The sequence below is a fragment of the Cinclus cinclus genome, chromosome 4 (assembly GCF_963662255.1).
Source record: "Cinclus cinclus chromosome 4, bCinCin1.1, whole genome shotgun sequence".
Taxonomy (NCBI): domain Eukaryota; kingdom Metazoa; phylum Chordata; class Aves; order Passeriformes; family Cinclidae; genus Cinclus; species Cinclus cinclus.
Genome location: NC_085049.1, coordinates 32,411,129 through 32,430,052, shown reverse-complemented (window position 1 = coordinate 32,430,052; position 18,924 = coordinate 32,411,129). Strand labels below are relative to the sequence as shown.

Below are 18,924 nucleotides of genomic sequence, written 5' to 3'. Positions count from 1 at the left end.
AAATTTATAAGCCTAAAAACGATGAAAAAACAGCTGTGACCAACTATGTTGTGTGATGTTAAGTAGTGCATATATAAATACTTACTAAACTGCGTATTTTTGTGATACAGCTATATTACTGTCTTTAAACTTGCAGGAATGTTAATAATGGTCTGGAAAAAAATATCAGGAAAGGTAAACCTACACAGTATCCTTAGATCTAGTTTGGATATTTTTATTGGGATTTATAAGATCAAATCTCTAAACAAAAGCTTTCAAAAGAATCATAGAATATCCTGAGTTCCCAGATCACAGAATACTCAAGAGTTGGAAGGGACCTGCACGGGACCATCAAGTCCCACTCATAAATGAAAGGCCCATCCAGGGACTGAACCCACACCCTGGTGTGATTAGCCCCACACTTTAACCAACTGAGCTAATCTCAGAGCTCAAACACCCTCTGGTTGAAAAACATTCCCAATAGCAAACCTAGACTCCTCATGATACAGCTTCATGCTGTTCCCTTGGGTCCTGTCACTGGTCACCAGAGATGAGTCCCTCCTGCTCTTCCACTTACCCTTGGGAGAATGTTGAAGACCACAATGAGGTCTCCCCTCAGCCTCCTCTGCTCCAGACTGAACAGGCAACTGACCTCAGCCACTCCTATATGGCTGCCCTTCATCTTCCTTGCCCTCCTTTGGACACTCTCTAAAAGTCCTTGATCTTTCTTGTGGCACCCCGAACTGCCCCCAGCACTCAAGGTGAGGCCGTCCCAGACCAGAGTGGCACAATCCACTCCCTTGCCCATCTGTGATGCTGTGCCTGATGTCCCCAGGACAGGGTTGGCCTCCTGGCTGCCAGGGCACTGCTGACTCAGGTTCAACTTGCCACTGACCAGGACCCCCAGGTCCCTTTCTGCAGCACTACCCTCCAGTATCTCATTCCTGAGTCTGTCAGTACATCCAGGGTTGCCCCATCCCAGTGCAGAACAGATTTGTCTTGTCTCTCTTTAACTTCACATTGTCATGGCCCATCTCTGTAGTCTCTCGAGGTCTCTCTGCAAGGCCTCTGTGCCTTCAAGGGAGCTAAGAGCTCCTCCCCAGGTAGTGTCATCAGCAGATCTACTGAGTATCCCTTCTGTCCTGCATCTAAGTCATTAATGAAGATACTGGAGAGCACTGGGCCTAAGATGGAGCCCTGTGGGACCCAACTACTGCCCATTTACTGCAACACTTAACACTCAAGATGTTAATCAATACAAGTCTACACAAAGACTTTGTAAAATCCCAATACTAAGGTTTGTGCCACAGGTGTTATGCCCAAGTATGGTAACTTACCTGTTAACAAGAAACCCGTTGCTGCCACCAATTTGAGTAGCAGTCTTCCTTCTCCAATCTTCCCAGTGAAAAGGAAGCCAGAAATAGTGTTTAGTTCTGTGGACAGCAGGGTCAGCCAGTTCAGAACAGGGATTGAGCTGAAACCTAAAAACCTGTTCTTTCTTGGAAGCATTAGATCCCTCATGGCAGTGTCTGCATGGCCATTAAGACCCTGTCAGGGGGTAGCAAAAATACACAACCAAAGGTGCAACAAAATCATCGTACTTTTCTACAACTTGGATTTTGACTTCAAGTGGCCTGTAATGTCTGTATCTTTAACATACAAATACAGATCATAAAAAAAAAATCAGCATAAGGCACAAAGACCCTGTTAATATACAATACAAAAAAATTAAATAAACAAAAGGTTTAGGTGAAGGAATGCCAGAAAAAATTTTCTTAAAACCATTTTTGCAAGAAATTGGCAGCAGTCTTTAGACTGCTAAATATAAGTGGACAAAATATATTTTAATGAAGTGATTATCTTTAATTTAAAGACAACTGACAGTAGCAATAGATTAATAATTATTTTTTTCTTTTTACTTTCAAGAGGTTACATCATTTTTAAAATTATATTGGCCATCTCCACTGGTCAGAAGGAGGTTCTTCAATTAGAGGCTCCCATGGTTTCCACTGCATCATTTTTCTTGCCAGGAACAGCTCATTTTCAGCCTGTTAAAAAGCACCATACACAAAATCTTAAATTCTACACAACTGCCAAAATATTAAGTTACTTCTATTTTCGTTAATTACCTCAGTGATGTCACTATCTATTATGATCACAGACAACCACACATTTCACTCAAAGGAACTGTATGCTTTTGGGGGTTGTTTTTTTAAGAAAATCACATCACCCCCAAATACCCAAACAAATATTCTGCTCAGTGAGACATTCCCAATGACAACTTCAGGATATTTTCCACTCAGTCTGGATTACCCCCAATATTATTCAATCCTCTTCTACCCTTTTCATTGATTTAGACTCTGTAAGAAGCAATGTAGGTATACATGCAGATCTGTAAGCATAATGCAAGAAACAGTTGTTGTTAGGTTTAAGCAAGGTCATCCCATCACTACATGATGATTTGTTTTCAGGGCTTTTTTTTTCCTATTTGACTGTTCTACATCAAATGAATATACATAAAATTTCCAATTTTCTGAACAGAAGCTCAGCCAAAGGACCACTAAGAAACAGTGTTATATTGGTACTTCATCTCAAATTTCCCCTCTTTACCTGTACAATGACTTCTTCTATCTGACCACTATTCAGTTTTTCCTGTAGTTTTTGCACATCAGTCTCCTGCATGTTCAAATACATATAAAAGAATATTCCAGTGAGAAGTAGAAAGACCATAAAAAACATGAAAACAATAATTTAACCAGATCAGACTCCAGACTTTCTCAGAACTACTAACAAATTAGCTGGCTTATATCATTGTACATTATCAAAGAAATCTCTCATTTATTTGTTACTGAAAAGCAAATATCAAACCCTCAATGATAAATGCAAATAATGAATACTATTTAATGAATCCAAAGAAGTATTAGCAGATGAGGACTTTAGTTTTTATCTTGGGAAAAAAATCTTGTTCTTAGATTTTTCTACAATTATATGCAAGCTTTCAATTATCACCTTAAATAAAGAATACCAGTACTGCACAGTTTAATACAACAAAAAGTGGTCTTACATATTGAATGCAACGATTTTGCTGAGATACTACACTGGCAAGAGCACATATAGTTTTCTGTGCAAGTGTGTGAAAACGACCACTTTCCTATGAATCTTTGAGAAAAAACCATGTTTGTTTCTAATTTTCATAGAACAACAGCAGAAAATTAACAATCCCTTTTCATATGCCATCAGAATATCCCAGTCAATACAAAAATAAACCTCAATACTTCAGGTGTTTCTGAATTGATACCTGAAAGTTACACGTGCACCTGAGAAACAGCCAGACACTCCTAAAACTACTTTTCTCATCCTACAAAATTTTTTTACGTGCAGCATGAATGAAATAGCACTGTACTTACCTTTTTCACCAAATCAAATCGTTCATTTACAATCTGCTCAGTGTATTTCCTATAAGCTGCATCTTTGGGAATGTTTTGCAGGACACCAAGGATTTTTGTGTACAGTATTCGCAGACGCTGAAATGATCACAAGACACGGTTAAAATATGCAACTACAATTATTTAGCTTCTTGTCCTACTGAACCTACTAAGCTACTATCTATACACAAAATATGGTATTCAATCCAGAAGTGTAAGATTAACTAATAAGTCTGAGCCACTGAACTCCATCTTGGGTAAAGCAGAGATTTATCAGGACTGAAATACTACCTCTGTCACACTCCTCAAAGAAAAAAACAAAAAACAAACAAACAAAAAAACCACAAATCAAGTTGCAATCTGAAAACACCTGATGCAAAATGAAAAAAAAAAAACTGTAAAGGCCTTAAAGTGCTCTTAAAAATATGAAAAAATAAAGAGGTAAATACATTTCTAACCCATCAGATACTGATAATTTACCTGAGGAAGATACAAAGAGGTTATAATGAGGAAAAGAGATTTTCCTCATGCTGGTGCAAACTTCTGAGTAACAAACAGATTTAAATTAAACCTGAAATTTTTATTGCTGGATTTAAAGGCAGAGATAAAGGACACATTGTGGTGAATAAATTGACACTTTTGTACTGGGTAATTGTATCTACCAGACAAGGAAGAAAAAACAGGAAACAAAAAGAAGATTGGCAAAGAATCTGAACTTCAACTAAAATATTGTCCAGTACTTTACTCTTAGCTTTAAGCTGCTGAAAAAAACTAAAATGTACTAAATTCTTCTAAAAGGTGTATGACAAGGCTGTTGAGTGAGCTAGGATAATTTCTACCAAACAGTAGTGATTTTTTCAAGGGTTCTTTTTGACAGCATTCTTAAGTATTGGAGTCAAAAGCATTTTTGAAATAGAACTGTTCTACAGTAAGAAATTTCAAAGTGAAGAACTTTAAAAAAATTACTGAAGTTCTTTCAAACCTCAAAGTTCTTTAATGCCTCCCATTAAGAAGCATGATGTGACAAACATACTTACACAACTGCCCTGAGGAGGTAAAAAGAAAGCCACATACTGCTAAGAGAACCACCTAATGCAGTTTCCAAGTACCACTTCAGTACTCCCATCTCAGCACTGCTTGCCATCACAGGGCCTTGGCATGGCTTTGCACCACATGTCTAGTGGTGCACCACATGTCTCATGGCTAGTCTCTATCATCTAACACTAAGCTATGCCTTTAGTATAAGTTATTTCAGTACTTGGGTATGCAGCAAAGCAGCAAAAATATTTTTGCCTGTGAAGCAGGAACGATATTTGCAAAGAACTGAATTTAAAGAGTTCTTTGTTTTGGCATTACTGATGAAAGAAATTAAATATTGGTTCATAAAGATACTTACACTTGAGAGGTTTTTGAAATCGCACATGCCACAAAAAGCACATGTGTAAAATAACCTATAATGATATGCATTAAGCCTTTATCACTGTGGATAATTTAAATTGTTTCATTAAGATGGCATGAAATTAAGATACACTGCATACCTACACATGCAAACACATCATAAAAACTTTACATCTCACCGAGAGTTTCCATTACACAGAACTAGATGTGTGACATACCTCATGAGGGTTCTCAGCTACAGCCAATCCTACAAGTCCAGTGGTCTGCAGAGAGAGCATAAACATACTTAACACAGCTAAGCATCCATTTCCACACTAATTATTTTGTTTTGACTCAATATTCAGCTGACAAGGACCATTCCGTGACACAAGCCCTGCCTCCTGCTATATGCTCGTTATCCCAGAGTTCCAGTGCTCCCAGAGGGAGCAGATCATCTGACCAGAATCACAAAATATCCTGAGCTGGAAGGGACCCACAAGGATCATCGAGTCCAACTCCTGCCCTGCACAGCACCATCCCCAGGAGTCACACCCTGTGCCTGAGAGCACTGTCTGAACGCAAAAACATTTTTCTAATATCCAACCTAAACACCCCTGACATAACTTCCGGCCATTCCCTCGGGTTCTGTCACTGGTCACCACACACATCAATGTCTGCCCCTCCTCTTCCCCACAAGAGAAAGCTGTAACTGCAATGAGGTCTCCCCTCAGCCTCCTCTTCTCCGGGCTGAACAGACCAATGACCTCAGCCGCTCCTCATAGGGCTTCCCCTACAAGCCCTTCACCATCTCCGCTGCTCTCCTCTGGATGCTCTGTAACAGCTTAAAATCTTTCTCAGATGGCAGTGACCAAAAACGCACGCAACACTCAAGGTGAGGCCGCCTCAGTGCAGAGCAGAGCGGGACAATCATCTCCTTCGACCGGCTGTCGATGCTGCGCCTGGCGATGTGCCCCCGGCTCCGGTGAAGAGTGGCCCGGGCCGCCCCGCGCCGCCCCCGGCTGCCGGGGAGGGGACCCGGGCCCTGCGCTGCCGTCGGTTTTCCCCTCTCGGGTACTCCCTGCCCTCCCCCCAGACAGGACGACCCCGCGCAGGAGCAGGACGCGGCCCAAGGCCCCGGCGACGCCTCACCTTCCTCAGCGCCCCCGCCATGGCCGCGCTCGCGGCGCCCTCAGAGGACGCAGCGGAGGGCGCCGCGCTGCGCATGCGCCGCAGGGGCCCCGGCCGGCGGGGCGGTGGCAGTGCGCGTGCGCCGGTGGGCGCTGTGGGCGGGGCGCGCGCTGCCCGGCCGTGGGGTCGGCTGGGGGAGCGAGAAACAGCCTGAAAGAGAGCCAGGCAGAAAACTGGGGATTTAACTAAGGTCCTCGAGATAGACACAGTGGGACAAAAGAGCAGTGAAAAGACAGTTTAAAGTATTGGTAGAGGAAAACATGAAGTTCATTTGAAGATCCAGTTGTCCGTCTATTATAAAGTTTTAGGCTTAGTTGCTAACTTGAAGGATGAGCATTGCTTAGTAATACTTTGTAATAATTACGTTGTAAGTTTGTATGTTATTCTGGACAAATTTCTCTTTATAGTTCCTTTGCCCTCCTCTTGAGCTTCTGTTTTCCATATCTGGTAAGCAAACTCCACAAAGTGAGTTTCAGAATATCTGAGTTCTCCCTGGAAGCCCGGCCTTTGATGAAACATGCACTTCCACCAATCTGCAATTAAAGCCGAGTGACTAATACAGTTTATATCAGTATTCAGGGTTTGTGCTTCCCCACGCCTGGGTTCTTTGCAATTTCAGGGGAAAGAGCTGGAGTTTCTTTCCAAGGTACTGAAATTCTTTCTCTTTCCAAAATACCAGTCCAAAAAGTTCCTGCTTTTTTAAAATTGGATCAGCCTTGTACTATCTCCTTCTCTCTGATGGTCCAACCAGATGATCTCTCTCCTGATCACACTAATGGACCACAGCACAAATGGTTCTGCACCTGGTGATGTTTTAACACAGTTAAAATACATCATTCCGACAGTAGTTTTGAGTGGCTGTTCAGACAGCCTAAGCACTTAGGAGTCCTTGCCACATCCTAACAAAGGGTGGAAAATAAGTAGGCCTGGTTGATGAAAACGTTCATGTAATCAATCTCAAAGTGGTACTGTGGGAAATTCTCCAAACTGGTCTAAATCCTCTTTCAGTGCATGACTTATTTTAAAATATAACAAAGCTGAAATGTACTAAGTATTATCAGTGTACAGTCAACAAGTACCTGACTTTGAAAAGAAACAAACAACAAAACCCCAAACCACCCACATAAAATTTCACAGTTTATTTATTATCTGTTTTTCACTGTGGATTCTGTTAGGAGTATTATCCTATGTGTTAATATTCAGTATGTAGGTAACCTAAGAAGGCCTTGCTATAGCTCTCGTCTCATGTTTGTCTCACCAATGAGTTTATGTCATGGTATTGTGTCTCAAATTACTATGTGATTTGGTATCTGGACAAAAGTCTTATTTATTCTGCATGAAATATAATTGATGGATTTATATCTAGTAATTATATAAGAGTAGAATCAGGCACTTCATGCACAATGCATAATGTTATTAAAAATGTCTGAAAATCAAAACAAACCCATGTATGTAATGTGGATATGTACTAATTCTGATGATGTCCTGGTTATATAAAGGAAATGAAAGAACTGAAAGTAAATACTTAAAAGTTTTTTGTTCTTTATATGTATTATAAAGACATATTTTTTCTTTTTTAATTAAATAAGAAGATATCTCTTCATATAATCTCATGTAGTGTCTTAGTTAAGCTTACACTTTTGTGGTTCTATAAATGCAAGTGAGTCAAAAGTTATGGAGGAGTTCACTGTAAAATTTAATTTCATCAGAACAATAAAAGGCAAGCTGGAGTTTAGAGGGTGTTTCAGTTTGTTGTGTGCCCTTATTGTCTGTTTATTGTGGTGTAAATGGTAACTAATTGGTTAAAACCAGAACAACACAGAGGTTATGAATCAGCCATGTTTCCAGCTTCTTCCTTGTCACATGCCAGGGTGTAGCTTGCTGGGTACTGCTGTTCTTGATCGTACTCTGGGGTTTACTCTGTGTTTTCATCACTGCTGTCTGTGTGCCATGCTTCCTTTTGCTCAGCTTCAAGTTATTAAACTAATTAAATAAGTACTGTAATTGTCTGTCATTGGATCTATAAAGCTCTCCATCATGTTGGCCTCAGAGAGAGAGATTAATGTTTGGTGATGTCATATGGTGGGATCTGCAACTAGTTAAAGGCTAAACCTCAAATTTGCTGTGATTTGTGTAAATATGCTCCCATATGTTGTTAACATAGTACTTGAGAATAATTGGCAAATAATTAATTTTCTTAATGGGAGTTGTTTAACCAATGGGGGCACAGATAATCCTATATCCCTAAGCCTCGTGTTACATTTGATGAGATTTTAGAGAAGTCATGTGTAATACTTTCCTGAGGGTCGAGTCTGCTTATGTTACAGTTGTACAAGGTCAGACCTTAATTTATCTAGCAACTGCGTATTTAATTTTAGAAGTATCACAGGACACCTCAGCTTGCAGGGCACCATTCCTGGCTGTTCAAAATGCAGGCCCCAGAGTAACACTGGCAAGATAATGGGTTGAAATGGTGAGACTGTGGTGTTCTCACCAATTAGACTAACAGAGAAATAGTTTAAAAACTTAATACTTAAGAGACTGAGTTCAAATTTAGATTGCTAGTCATTATTTTATTGCTTTTAATAACCTCTGTGCATGCCTAAGGGCCTTCTATTTATGAAGTTGAGATTTTCTATATTTTAAGGATAAGAAATTAGAATAACATTAACTCTCATATAACTATATGTGTTTAAAAGCAATAAATACTTGATACTCTTCTTTCCAAGGAAAGATGCAACTTCCATGATTAGCGAGTAGTAATTTAGTAGTAATTTAGTAGTAATTTTAGTCAGTAATTTAGAGAGAATAACGTTTTTCTAAGTAAGACATAATGAAGTAATATATAGTTATTCAGGTATGAATATAACTAATATCAGAAAAATATCAGGCTACTCAAAATGTTGTTTTAGGAAAATACTCTTTGTAATATAAAGAACTGAAACTCATTTAGAGGAAAGGTTTGCAATTGTTTCCAGTGATCTGTGTGTGGGTCTGGCAATTGAGAAACTGCCTAGGGTGAATGGAAAGAGATTTTCCTGCAGAGCTTTTCAGCCTTTTCATTGCCACATCACGTAATGTGGTAGCGATGTTTCTGTTGCTGCGCAGTGTGTCGGCCATGCTGTTATGTTCCCCTGTGATCCTTGTGGAACATCCCATCCATGCTTTGGTCAGACCTTGTCAGCCCAGCACCGTGTCTTGCCAGCAGTGATATAACAAATCAGGCTCTCGAAGCGCGTGTAGACCCTTGGCAGTGTGTCCAGCACTTGTGCTGTGGGGAGCTCTTTGCCTTATACTTAACTCTACCCTGTCACAGTTACTTGCTACCTTACCAACCTTCTCATTTCACAATATATGAATTTTTGTGGGATAAGATAATTTGAAAGTAGTACACGCAGCAATCCTGAAACACTGCTCATCTGAGACCTTTCTGGTTAAGTTTGTGTTCAAGAGCTTTATGGTGCCTGTGACAAAATCACTCAGGAGAGTATAGCAAAGCAGGAGAACACTTTGAGTAGGGAAACTGCATAATCAGAGAAAATGGCCTCTAAACTGATTTATTCCTCTGATATTTTGGAGAGAAAGGAGTGGTAGAAAGGAAGTACATGCTAGTGAAAATAAAAGGATTTTATTACTAAAAAACTATCTTACTTAGTGTTCTTAACTCTTCCTGAAAACACTGATGTTGGAGCGTATTGATCATCTGGCAGGAGTAGACCATATGTAAACATTATTAAAAAGATATTTTAATTCACTAAACTGACTTTTTCTCAGAGTTTGCAATGTGAGGTTCTGATCTAAGGCCTATGTAAATCTTCAGGAGCTTTTTTGGTTCTGGCTCTGTGGTAAATATAATATGATGGGCTAGAATATAATTCTCAACTCTCCTAAGGATAGCAACTTCAGTTAGGCTGACAGGGCAGGAAGGTTCATCTGTGTGGCTCCAATAGGGTGATCTTGATTCCTTTAAAAAAAAGTTTTATCAATGACATGAAATCTTCACATGGAGGGTTTTCAAAATGAAAACTGTGAAAAAAAAGGAAGGTAACTTTTTGTCTTAAAACACTTGTGGAGGAAATGAGATTATGGATGTTACATGTTTTTCCTTAATAAATTATCTTACTTAAATTAACTTTCAGTTTCATTAGGAGCAGCTCTTAGCTGCCAACAAGATACTAATGTACTCTAAAATGTGCTTTCTTTTTAGCTGATGGCAGGCTGAGGTTGTAGTTATGTTCATTGATGGTACTTCTGCAACTGCTAGTCCAGGAGAGATTTTATCTTTGCTCTCTAAAAGGTTTGTGAGTGTTCATAAGAAGAGTGTATTTGTGAGTTAAATGATGGAAGCTTTAAGGTGCCATCAGAATTTGAGTAGTGTTAATGAAAATGAGAGGAAAAATGCATAAAGGATCCTTGCCTCAAAATTATCCTGCCTGTCAATGGAATGTATTGCCCACAAGACATGAGGGAGAGTGGTACTTGTGCCCACATTGTGGTGAGCAGTTTGTCAGTCTAACTTAGGTGTTAAATCTTCTTTTGGCCTGTTATGCTGAAAGCTTGACTATGGACACAATAGGAAGGGACAGAGAGCCTTCAGAAAAGCTTGTCCTTCATGAACAACATGAAGTTCTGTTTTCCAAGCCCCAAATGAAAATGTATTCATGAATATTCCCTTTTTCATTCTTGGACTCCATTGTTTTGAGTTCAGAGATGGCACTCAAGGCCCAAGTTATGTATTTTCTCTGTCAGAGAAAATAGGATTGAACTAGAGATTTTTAACATCAACTTTCAGATTTCTTTCCTTGCGGTTAAAAACCCAGGCCATGATTCCAGTACACATTGAAAGAGGTGAAAAACTGTTTTATGTGGGAATCTGAATCTGAGAGACCTTTAGTTTCTGAGTCCATCTGAATATAAGCCCTTCCTAATTTAATTTTGGTTTTCAAGCTTTATCATAATGTACTAAGTAGTAAGGTATTTGTGGATGGGATTATAATATTTGCAATGGTACTTTGAGTGACTTACTGCTTACAAGAGCAATGCAGAAACTAATCTGCAGAGAAAGTTGATTAACACTTCGCCTTGTAAATAAGTTTGAGAAGATTTCTTGCAAATTGCATTTTCAACATTCCTTCTCTATTTGTGGGATGACTTAGAACCACGATCACACAACAGGGACTTAGTACAATTGTGTAATATTTGTGCAACATTTTGAAGATAAGTGTTCAGTCTGGTAGAAAGAGCACATGACTGCACTGTGGGAGTAGTAGTTTAAAAATAAAAAAAAAAATAAAACATTGAACAGGACAAATGTACTAAGCCACTAAGATTGAATCAAAGAAATTATCAAAACCTAAAGTTCATTTGGAAAAACCTAGGTAGGTACAGCATGTATTAACTTCAAGCTTTTTTCTTTCTGTGTTTTACAGCATATAAACACTGCCTTTTACAGTGCAAAGCCCTAGAAGATGTTGTCAAGAGCACCATTCCTGACCTTCCAGTTATAATGAGAATTTAGTAGCAAGATGGTTGGTTGATGTGATATCATGAGGAAAAAGCATAGTGAACATAAGCCACAGTTACAGCTGGTGATACGAGCAGACTGAATTTAAGTTGATGACTATAATTAAAAGGTTTGACATACTCTGTTACTAATTCAGTGAGCATTTCAATGACTCTCACACCTTGAAAATAATAGCTGGCATGGCTTTACTATCGCCTGACCTTGTGTACCAAACTCATGTGAATGTCCATTAAACTTAACAACTGCAAAAGTAATGCAGAGTCCAAAGTCCCTTGTCTTCTTTACTAGACTGTGCTTTGGCAATATAAAGATAAAACAATATTTGTGGGTGTTTGTGGTTTGTTTTGGAGGGTTTTAACATATTAAGGATCATTAAAAGAGATAATTAATGTCATGAGATGAGACCATTTTATTGTAGCACCTAGTGAGAACAATAGGAAAATTGTATCATCCATGAAGCTAGGTGTCCTGGGGTGAAAACAAAAAAAAATATTTAAAAAAATAAATCCCCTAAAATAAAATAAAGTAGTCCCTTTGAAAATATGAGCTTTTGGTGTATTAGTTTTTCAGCTGCATCACATATATCTATTCAAGTTTCTAAGGTCAAATATCTGGACTTCAAGAACTTGTGAACATGACAAGTTCTTCCTTCCTTTACTTTGAAGGAAGCTGATCAAAGAGAGTGGTTTCCACTGCGCAAGGTTGCAGCTCGGCTAATTCCACAAGTATTTGATGTCACTTTAGATGGCAAGAAAGGTTAAAATTTCCCATAAGATAAGGGGAACAGCAAAGACACAAACAGGCTAGAACCATTAACTAAAAGAAGTATTACCAAGTCCTCCATGGAGCATCTTGTTTATGTGTTTAAATGCTCAGGCAAAATTTTATGGTTTTGGAAAAGTTGCATCAATTTACACCAGCAAATAAGTTGAACCATTTTTAACAATTTGTTCAGAAGCTTACAAGCAAAGCAAAAATTACTAGTAGGAATTCAGTGTTTGGCAGTACTGGTTAGGTTAATATAATTACAAGAACTTTTCATAAAAACTTAGCATTTAAGGATTTCTGATATATGTGTATGTGTTAACACCCTTGTGCTTTATTTTGTTTTATTTTTTTTTCATTTTCTTATGAATCAACATGGAAATACAAAACATATAGTGAAAAACATCATTAACTTTGCTAGCTTTGTGGAAAATGGGCAAATGATCCTGGAAAATGCTGTTTACCCCAATACCATTAATGACAAGGAGATAATCTACTTCTTACTGTTAACTCCTTACTCTGGTTTTAATCAACATGACTAGCCATTCTCCTCTGTTCTACTCAGCCCAGCACTCCTGTTGGCTTGCGTGGTTTAGCTGCTGGTCATTATTTTAGATGAAACTAAATGCCCAGCACCTGGTGAACACCCAGCATTCTGTTTAGCACTCATCAGCTTCAGGTGATCACTGAGATGATCTTTAATATGCTCCTTGTGTTTTAGGTGAATACTGAGCTGTTTCTACGAAAAGGGCACCAATTTTTTTACTCAAGGAACCTTCTCTGTGCAGTCATGTGCTACCTTTACCAACCTGGTCCTATTCAACCATCCTAGGGTAGAAGTAAAATACAAGAACAGTCCATTGTTTTAACTGGAATGTACTTTTTCTGGAGATCTGGAAGTTAGTGGAAATTTTTTTGTTTTATCAGATTTTTTTTGAGGAGTAGGCAGGTATTTTGATAAACCTCTCCTCTTGTGCTGAAAACAAGTTTCAACTGCACTGTAATACCCCTCTCTAAAGAAAGATGATTCCTTAGGGAGATTTCATATTATTGGTAGACTTAAATGCATTTTACTGTACATGAATAATTTAGCTATATTAGCTTCTAGTTTCTGTTGAATGTCAAAATATCTTCATGATTCTGAACAGAATAAATCTGTGAAATTAATATGAGAAAATACAATATATAATGCAATAATCAGTGTTGAAATATTCATTTATCTGACTTTTTATTAGCTTTCATCAGATGCAAATACTGTATTATATTATTAAGTCCGTGAGGCATTTATGAGATGTTTTTCAGAAATGTCTTACTGTCAGTTATTTTCAGTTGTAAGTCTGTGAAACTACATACAGCCATTACTTTTAATGAATCCTGCAAAGAGTTAACTAGAGCTGGTGAACAAGGTCTTTCCCCTTATAGTGACATTTAGTTTCCTAAATATTTCTCTATACAAACTCCTGAAAGTGAGGTCTGTCATCAATGTATTGTTTATGTGATCCTTTTTATGTTTTCCTGTCGCTTAGCACTGGAAAGGTGGATGTGGATATTGTTGTGCATCACACATTTCAATTCTAGTTTCAGTGAAACAGAGGATTGGGTGCTTATCACTTAATAGATGATGTACATGATTTAGTTACTCTCTTGAATTGTAAAACTCTGATGAGAAGTCTCTTAAGTAGAAGGGTACATGCTGAAGAAGTATCTGTCTACTGGAATGGTCTGGGCTTCCAGTTACGTTTAGTCATACTGTTCTTCAAAGCAGTTGTGGATAATTATGAAGACTGTTGCCTCTTGAAAACCTTCTTATATAGTGGGACATTTACAAAAGTTAAATTTACTAGCCCTGTGGTGCTGATCTTCCCCAGCTGCCCCACCAGTGAGTGATCTGCTATTACAAAGCAGGAATTCCTTCTTTTCAGAAGTAAAATAAGGCTCTTACTCAGCATCAGTATTGTATATGTAAATAATTTGCAAGAGTAGTTTTCCATAAAAATCGTGGAACCTCAAAACAACAGAATATGGCTTTTAAATATGGCAGATGTCAACTGTACTTTGGTTGACAACAACCACAGAGTACACCACAGGATTTGAGCTACCAGATGAAAAAGAAAGTCACAAGTGGAATTTTCTCAGGATGCTATAATGTTTGCAACAACTTTAAAAGGACCATATTTGAATGTTATGTGATTTTAATTTTTGCTTTCCTTGTGATATACCTGCTTCTGTATTCTCAGAATTAAAGCGGCTTTTGCCTTCCATGCTCCAGACTGAGACTTGAGCTGGTATTTGAGTATCTTGTTTTCCCAAGCAGATGACATTACTGTTTATTTACCATATGCTGGATTCTCAGATTTATAGGTATGGAAATATTTTTAATTTTCTCAAATACAAACACGAGGAAAAGCTTTTCTAGAAAAGATTGGAAAACTTGTAAGATGCGCATAAAACATTGGTCAGCAATGCAAGAAACTGCGAAACAGAGATGCAAAGACATTGCTGATGTTCTGAAGAATTATGGAAATATAATATTAAGGACGAATATTGAGTAACAGCACTGGGGGTTACAGCTGAATGTGGTCACTGTGATGTGCTGGAGCACCTTAATCACAATGATATGTAGCTAGGAAAAAAGGAGTACACCTCTGCACTGGCATACATCTTGCCTGACTGCTGAGGTCTTTCAGGAAAGAAATAGGAAATGAGCAAGAAGGAAAGGAGGCATAGGTGAGCGTTTCTGCTAGACTGGAGTGATTCTTACAGGTTTGTGTAATGTGTGTGAGAGGAGTGGCAGAGTTAAAAGCAATCCATTTTAGTCAAGGAGAGTTTGCTCTTCTTTCCCTTCTGTATTTCTCTTCACTGCCTCCTTCCCTCCCACCTATCTTTCCTTCCACATATGGTGTTAATTAATAAAGTATTTTTGAAATATGTCAATTTGAAGTCCTCAGTTGTAATGCTTACAGTCAAAGCAGCGCCCTCTCAGGTGAGCACTTGAACTTGTGTCTTTACATCTCTTATTTTGCTTTTGAGTTTTATATTTGCCACAAAAAATATTTTGTGCTTTAGTAAAGTTTTAACTTAAATATATCTGAAAACAAGGAGGAGACTACTCTGGGTTTGTTTCTGTGATGATCTAGAAATCACTTTGGATATAAGTATAGGTTCTGTATCCTCCTTTGAGGTGGAGAAGTCAAGGTCTTAGCAGATGATTGTGCATCAGTATTGTTTCAAGCAGCTGGAGGACGTATTCTAGATTGCACCGCTCTGCTTTTGACATATGGAGGAAGTTGCAATGTGCCTGGTGAGGCAGGATTGCTTCCCATACACAAAGTGGCTTGTGAGGGGCATTACCTGTAAGTATGAGCTTGGACTTTATGTTTTCTCTAAGCAACAGTGTGGCAGACAGTCACATCAAAGATAGCTGTAGTATACTTGCAAACATATATGTATATACATTTCTATTTCAGAAGTACCTGTGTTAGATTTAGTTAACTTTTATTTTTAGTATAAACAAAGCAAAATGCAAAACATGCTTATTAAGTGAAAACCACTGAAACAACTTAAACACAATATCTTATTTGACAGTGTTCAAAACTGGTGTTTCTGTGTTTTGATCTTTTGTAAAATGTCTAGGTGGCAACTAAGAGCATAGATGGATGAGGGTTATTTGCTTTCTGCAAGGAAGTTACTTCTGTCTAGTTTTGTTCAGTGTTTTTTTAGGAGCAGGAAGCATCTCATTGCAGCTACATCCCAAACTTTAATCCAGGATAGTGAGTCAAGCACTGTTCACTCTGCTGTAGGTGGCCAGAACCAGTGTCTAGAGCTTGTAATTGAAAATTGTTTGGATATCAAACACTCTCTTATCTGAACACGTACCTTCAAATACTTATGATGACAGAAGGGAGACTGTACTTTGTTGTGCTGTTTCTAATAATTCTTTGCACCAAAATATTGCTCAAAGAAGGAGCAAGTCTAAACAAGGATCCTTTAAACTGTGTTCTCATGGCAGCGAGAGCTGACAGCCATGGAATTGTAAAGCTGCTATCTTATGGAGAAGATGTCAACTGCTAATTTTGTTGGTCAATGATACACATTACCCCAGTGCATTTGGTATTCTTAGACTGGTGACATGATGCTGAGGCTGTTGCTCCACATTATATCATGGATACAATGTGGAGATGTGTTTGGACTTTGTGTCAGGGTATCTTTGGAAATTATTTTGTGTGGCCAGCTCCAGAGCATGGGCCTATTCCTGGTTGGACTACTTCTTCAGTAAAGGATAAATTAGTAAATACATAACTTCCTTGCTTCTCATTACTTTGCTCTTTTCATTAGCCAAATTTAAACATTCTGGTTTATGGTGTTGAATTAAGATCAACACACTGTCAAAATCCTTTTCTGAAAACTCTCTAAAAATAAAATTTCCATTTCTCACTTTCTAGTCTGAGATAAAGTGTTGTACATATAGTATTGATGGGGTTTTATATTTTCATTTATATATTAGAGATTTAGAAATGAAATTTTACAAAATCTTGAGGTAGGATTCTGGAATTTCTGTTCCTTTCCTAACCAGTGGAGTAGAGGTGTTTCTAAAGCAATGTTTCTGCTGAGCAAAACAATGCCACAGGTTATAGCAATTATATTTTTCTTATTGCCTTCAGGCCTGTTTGCATAAATTAAGGGTTCACAAAGGTTAAACGTGGAAGAGAATGACTTTTAAAGTAACCTACCTAGGTATCAATTTGATTATTGAAGGCCATTGCTAGGACTTTTAAGAAATTATCTTCTGTAATTGCTTTAAAATGTGTTATTTGGCATTCCTCTGCACAGATTTTGAAGTTATGTCTTGATGTGTTCCCTATTTCAGTTCTGTGAGTTTATTGCTGTCCCATGATTGAGACATTTGGCTGTAAAAGTGACTTGTGTTTTTCTGGATTACATGCATTATGTACCTCTAAGCACAAGAATTCAGTTTTTCATAGAAGCACAGGAAGAATGAACAGAGATACCACAGACTGGGTAAATATCTAACTTCCAGTTAATAAGGTTATGATTTATTAAAGGAAATTTTAATTGCTTATGTCGGGTCACATTGATCCTAAGTGTTGTAACATATTTTGTACATTAAAGATAATAGTCCTATATAAAATTCTTCTAAATTATTATTTTTAGGTATTTTTGCAAAGTGTTTGCTCCCAGATACAGCTTTTGAGTGTGCATGTTTCAAGGCTTGACAAAGTTTAAGGGGCTTTAGGTAGACTCTTTTAAACAAAGAGTAGATTTTGATGGGCAAACAAACCAGGAAATCAAGCAGCATATTCCCTTGGTTAAGAAATATTGTGACTTTAATTTGGGTTCCTTCAGAGTTTTGGCAGATCAGTTCTTGAACAGACTCATCCTCAGTCATGCTGTCATGCACAGCACAGTATGTTTCTGCACATTTAGAGAAGAAAAAATATCTGGCAGAATAAATGTAAAAATGTTTAATTAAAAATTTATTTCAGTTCCTCCCTTTGTTTTTCTACCATCCCTTCCATCTTGAGGAATGACAAAAAAATACAAACCTTTCCAATTAAGAAGATATTTCAATTGGTAGATGTCAGGATTACATAGGGCATAATCCATTTAGCTAAACCCACAATTATCAAATGATTGTGTTGGAAGGGACCTTAAAGATCATTTAGTTCCAATCCCTCTACCATGGGCAGGGACACTTTCCATTAGAGCAGGTTTCTCAAAGCAGTCTCCAATTTGGCCTTGAACATTTCCAGCGGTGGGGCATCCACAACAACTCTGGGCATCCTGTTTTTGAGAGATATGCTGGTTATCACACGCACAGATGTCCATACAAACCAAAGCTCAGCTCCAGTATGCTTCTGCCCTGCCCCCTAAATTGGCTCTTCAATGTTGTTCAGAATTTCTCTTTATTTGCTGATTGTCATTGTAATACAAAACCTAACTTGTGAGTCAGAGATGTAAATTCCACTTCCAAAGGCAGCTATATCAGTCCCTTGTGTGTCTGTCCCTTGTCATGACAGGTTCACTGAAGCAAATGGAAAAAGTGAAAATACCTGGTCCGGGACACAAAGAAGTCTGGGCCAGAGCCCTGACAGAAGGATGCCCCAGGTGACTGGTGACTTCAGGCATGGCCTGAGCACAGAGTGCCCCGTGAAGCCAACACAGCTGGCTGCAACTCCAGGCTCCACTGGCCAATACCTCCTGGACATAACAGGACGAGTACATGTGCTTCCTAACATATAAACTGATATTTCTTTGTGGGAATTCTTATTCAGAAAGGTGGGCCTAATCATAATAAATCTTAAATTGTGGTGATTTTAATTAATACAGTGACCACAATGCACAAATCTGGGCAATCGCATATCTGATACAATATACTGCAACCAGCAAAGGAAACATGATCAAATAAGGCTTTGGACAGGAGATTTTAAACCCTTTCTCTGGCTAGAGCCAAATTCCATTAGTAATTTTAGTTCACGGGCACAGGTTTATATTTAGGACTTCATTAAAGCATCAGGCAGTAGTTACATTGCCTGCAGCATCAAAGCATTCAGATGTAGCACTGAGCATTGCCACAAGTATTTAAAATACCATGAACTAGTACTTTGAATAACATTAGGTAAGCTAAAAAGACATGGTATTAGTTGT

At 38.3% G+C, this 18,924-nt stretch overlaps 2 protein-coding genes across 4 annotated transcripts; one reads left to right on the top strand and one right to left on the bottom strand.

Moving 5' to 3' along the window:
• Positions 1-1,819: 1,819 nt before the first annotated feature.
• On the bottom strand, positions 1,820-5,993 carry NDUFA5 (NADH:ubiquinone oxidoreductase subunit A5). Of its 3 annotated transcripts, XM_062491038.1 has the most exons (5): positions 5,931-5,993; positions 5,021-5,065; positions 3,387-3,503; positions 2,590-2,655; positions 1,820-2,027 (listed from the first exon to the last, which is right to left on the bottom strand). In XM_062491038.1, the coding sequence occupies exons 1-5, from the start codon at positions 5,949-5,951 to the stop codon at positions 1,926-1,928; spliced, it is 351 nt and encodes a 116-aa protein (XP_062347022.1). In that variant the 5' UTR covers positions 5,952-5,993; the 3' UTR covers positions 1,820-1,925. The 3 variants fall into 3 exon arrangements, with proteins under 3 accessions (XP_062347022.1, XP_062347024.1, XP_062347023.1); XM_062491040.1 differs by lacking the exon at positions 3,387-3,503 and having other exon boundaries at positions 5,931-5,968; XM_062491039.1 differs by lacking the exon at positions 5,021-5,065 and having other exon boundaries at positions 5,931-5,968.
• Positions 5,950-18,519, top strand: ASB15 (ankyrin repeat and SOCS box containing 15). Its single transcript, XM_062492499.1, is given in 15 exon segments — positions 5,950-6,046; positions 11,912-11,956; positions 12,096-12,142; positions 12,144-12,249; positions 12,655-12,763; positions 14,675-14,781; positions 14,784-14,871; positions 15,438-15,611; positions 15,979-16,108; positions 16,110-16,192; positions 16,194-16,324; positions 16,327-16,447; positions 16,449-16,545; positions 17,126-17,277; positions 18,297-18,519. Coding segments are annotated over 15 exon segments (1,710 nt in total).
• Positions 18,520-18,924: the final 405 nt, after the last annotated feature.